Source organism: Penaeus monodon, chromosome 23 (genome assembly GCF_015228065.2).
Source record: "Penaeus monodon isolate SGIC_2016 chromosome 23, NSTDA_Pmon_1, whole genome shotgun sequence".
Taxonomy (NCBI): Eukaryota; Metazoa; Arthropoda; class Malacostraca; order Decapoda; family Penaeidae; genus Penaeus; species Penaeus monodon.
In genome coordinates this window covers 11457821-11458111 of record NC_051408.1, presented here as the reverse complement: position 1 = coordinate 11458111, position 291 = coordinate 11457821, and the positions used below count along the sequence as shown (strand labels likewise).

Below are 291 nucleotides of genomic sequence, written 5' to 3'. Positions count from 1 at the left end.
TTCCTAGCAACAGAATTCGCTAAAAAAAACTTCCCTCTCATTTCCCACTCATTCCTAGTAACAGAATCCGCTAAAGAATCATTCCCTCTCATTCCCACTCATTCCTAGCAACACAATCCGCTAAAGAGTCATTCCCCCACTTGTCCTTAAATGCCATAAACCACCTTAGTGTTATTTCTAGCATACTTGAGTACTTTCTGGATGCTTTCTCCGCGGACAGAAGCCACCTGCGCTGCCACGTGGATGGCCATGCCTGGGTGCGACCAGCGTCCACTATCTTGGTACTGGAAA

The 291-nt window shown here is 46.7% G+C and overlaps 1 protein-coding gene across 1 annotated transcript in view; it reads right to left on the bottom strand.

The window, feature by feature from the left end:
- Positions 1-291, bottom strand: part of LOC119587797 — a gene marked incomplete in the record, with an annotated part of 13528 nt that overhangs the window by 1237 nt on the left and 12000 nt on the right. The window contains 1 exon segment of the mRNA XM_037936494.1: positions 42-284. Coding sequence (XP_037792422.1) covers positions 147-284 — 138 coding nt within the window.